The sequence below is a fragment of the Salvia miltiorrhiza genome, chromosome 1 (assembly GCF_028751815.1).
Source record: "Salvia miltiorrhiza cultivar Shanhuang (shh) chromosome 1, IMPLAD_Smil_shh, whole genome shotgun sequence".
NCBI lineage: Eukaryota > Viridiplantae > Streptophyta > Magnoliopsida > Lamiales > Lamiaceae > Salvia > Salvia miltiorrhiza.
The window spans coordinates 74,742,670-74,746,428 of NC_080387.1; the positions used below are offsets into that span (position 1 = coordinate 74,742,670).

The following is a 3,759-nucleotide window of genomic DNA, read 5'->3' on the forward strand; positions in this document are numbered from 1 at the left end:
ATTCTAAAAAAGCATAATATTTTTACTTAGATTCAAGTTTACTTAGATATACAAGGGCTTAGCTAGACATGATAATTAATAAGTGTAAGATGATTATATATAACAACCTAATATCTTATTTACTTCAAAAATCAAAGACTTTCATAAAATAAAGGAACATTACCTACCATTGGTATCTTAGTGAATCTAAATCAACCTGTACACAAATTTGCTAAGAGAAGTTTTCATCAATTTAGAAAGATTGTATACATCTTTATAACAACAAACAACGAATTCCAACGTAGGTATACAGAGTTGGGACAGAGGATTTCATCCGAAAAAGAGAAGCGTTTAAGCAACACTCACTCAATTTCCTCTACACGTAATGTCAAATTAAAATAAAAATAAAAATTAGATCGCTAAGATTAATTTGTAAAAATAACTCTATTCTTTTGAATTTACAAAATTTGATCAATTATTTTAAATTTCAAAATTTAAAATAATTGATCCAATTCTGCAAGCTCGAAAAACTTAGCTTATTTTTGCAAGCAATAAATCGATCTACTTAGCGTAGTTTCCAGTTCAGTCAAGGTAGGCCTTTCCTCCGGCCGTACACTCTTGCATCTTGCCGCCATGGCGGCAACCTCCGTCACATAAACTACTTCCGCCGCCGCCAAATCCTCCGACAACAGCCGCGTGTCGAGATCCCCACTCTGACACGTCGGCATCAGCTCATCCAGCAACGCCCCAAAGCTACACACGTCCTTGTCATCGAAACCACCGCGATCTCGATGATCAACGACGAGGTTGCTGCCGGAGGCGGCGGCGTAGAACAGCTTCGCACCGAAAGAATCATCCAACAAAACGTTGCCGCCGCAGAAGTTGCCGTGGAGGAACCCCGCCGCCCTCGCATTCCGCGACCGCAGGTCGGCGAGCCCCCTCACCGCCGCCGCCGCCGCCCGGAGCACGCACGCGCCGCCGCGGCGCGTGCCGAAGTCGGCGAGCGTGCGGTTCCCGTCGCCGTGGAGCTCGTAAACCACCAAGGGAGAGCTCGTCTCCAAACAGCAGCCCAAAACCCTAACCAGACTCCCGTGGGCCCCGGAGAGGAAGATCACCTCGTCGACGAACTGCTCGATTTTCGACGGCACCAACGCCGGAATCTTCATCACGGCGGCCTCTCGATTGTTCTCGAAGGTTCCGCGGTAGAATTTCCCCGGCTTACACCTCTGCATTACCGATCTGGTGCCGCTGAAATTGTCGGTGGCGATCTCCATGTCCTGAGCTGTGTATATTTTGAGGTGCGCGGATCTCGATCTCCTGCGATTGGATAGCTTCTTCTTCAATAGGTTTCCGCCATTTCTGTCGAACAAGCTCAATCGGTGGCGCTCGAGCTTACTCTTGTGCTGCAACCACACGATCCAAGTGCCGGCGAAGAGCGGCGCGAGCGCGAACATCCCCAGCGAATAGGAGATGTTGGAGTCGACGCACTTCGCATGGCAGCTTAGCGCGATGGAGGTGGTTGTGGTGAGAGAGGCGGAGAGGATGAGAGAGAAAATCAGCAGCTTCAAAGGCGCGGAATTGTAAAGAGAGATGTGCAGAAACATAATGGAAGAAGGAGAAGGCATCAATATTTTTTTTTTTTGGGAAGGGTATTGTATTTTTTGGAAGAAGGAGAAGGCATCAATACATATATATAGGTTTATGCCCTCGATCGATTTTGGATTCTTTCTACGCGTTCTAATACGCGTTTGTGGTGGTGTGTAGGAACAATGGTGAAACTAATACATTTGTTAAGGTTAGGGTATATGAAGTGTTTTGGCGACTTCATTTCCGTTTATAAAAAAAAAATCTAGTATTTATTTTTAGACTATACAGTATACCCCACCACTTAAAAGGGTATTTACTTTGAAGGATTAGCCTTGAGAGATAAAAATAGTAAGTTAATCATTTATTTACTTTGTTGGATTAAAACTTCGGGATATCGTAAGACTGTTGATTTTTATCTTATATATCATTTAATCATATTCTTAAGAATAAAAATACTCAATCATCCATTTTATCAATCATGCAAAATAAGTATTTTACTTCATTTACTCTTAATTTTTCACATTTTCACCGCTGATCAATACTAATTACAATATATTTTCGCCACTTTTAATACACTCAACAATTTTTTTCTTAAAATTCTCTTTTTAGAAAGCTATTTCATGGACAGAGGGAGTAAGTATTTTCTTTTATTCAAAATTTGCAATTTTCGACTAAATTCGAACTGACCACACGGATGATTTTTTTATTTTATTACAGAAGATTCTTATTATTATACCGAATGGATTGACCATGCGTGCTGCCACTGGCATTCACGAATCACGATATTAAATACGGTTTGATTTTTAATTTTTTTAAAAGAAAAATCTTCGACTTCAAATTGGAAAAATTGAAAAAAACATGTAAAGTTCATACTATATTTTATGAGAAAATTGAAAGTGTACGTGCAAAATGAAAGTCACCCCAAAACATTTAACCCGTGTATATTTATGCATATTACATATATTTGGATAATAAATACAAGACCTTTTCTTTATCTATCACACACTCTTTATTATTCTGATTTTCAGATCAACGACAAGAAACTATTACTGATTATATTCCTCGAAAGTATTTATTTTCAAATAAAATGTAGTAAATTTTAGTATATTTGATTTTAAAATATCGATCGTTATTCAATCATTAATTACAGGAACGGCCATCAAATTCGTGACGCTTAATTTTGGTTAATTCGATTGTTAGTATATTTAACGACAGTACGACACATATAATTATCATTTTTAACTACCATTATTTCGATCTTTACGATGGCTTTTTCTAGTAGGGGTGTCTTCATGTTTTGCTACTACTATAATTAGCATCCAATATCTTCCATTACATTGCGAATAATATCATACTGAGTTTCGAGAAGAACATAAATTAATTGTAATTGCTGCATCTCTAATAAGATCCAATGACCAACCACACCCTAGTGGTAATTTAAATATGAAAAAAAAAAAAAAAAGCTTGATGAAAATTCTACGTAATTTCGATGCCGAAACTTGATTATTTGGTGTAACTAGTACGCTACATTTACGTACTATCATTCGAAACGTATGGTACAAGTCCTTAAAGCTGAGACTTGTAGGAAGCAAAGCATGCACCAAAACATCAAGTCCAGACGATCCTTTCTCACTGTTGATTTTTCCCTAGCTGGAAATTTCTTGGAAATTTTGTAATAATAATAATAATAATAATAATAGTAATAATAATAATAATAATAATAATAATAATAATAATAAATTATGAAACTTGTGCGTATTTTCCCATTCCCTGCCTTCCTTTCGGATTGAAAGGAAATAGAGGAGAGTCCTTTCTTTATAATAATAATAATAATAATAATAATAATAATAATAATAATAATAATAATAATAATAATAATAAATAAAAAAAACTTGTTTATATTTTCCAATCAATTTGCTGCCTTCCGTTTCCTTTCGGATTGAAAGGAAATAGAGGAGAGTCCTTTTGTTTTTGACAAGAAAAGAAGGTGAATATACTTTGACAATGCGAGTATGGGGATCCAAATATTGAATGCATCTTTCGCCTTCATATTAATTGGCAGTTCATAAATAATAATTTCATAATAATTAAAATAAGTGTGTTTGGTTATTGTCGATTTTTTGGTTTTTTTTTTTTTACTTTGACGAGAAAACAAGAGTACTGTGGCATACGTTGTCGGAGAAGGAGAAGGGA

General features: G+C 36.8%; 1 protein-coding gene across 1 annotated transcript; it reads right to left on the minus strand.

Annotated features, from left to right (window-relative positions):
• Nucleotides 1-515: 515 nt before the first annotated feature.
• LOC131013196 (wall-associated receptor kinase 17-like) lies at nt 516-1,604 on the minus strand. Its single transcript, XM_057941265.1, has one exon. The coding sequence runs from the start codon at nt 1,602-1,604 to the stop codon at nt 516-518; it is 1,089 nt and encodes a 362-aa protein (XP_057797248.1).
• Between the last annotated feature and the right edge of the window lie 2,155 nt (nt 1,605-3,759).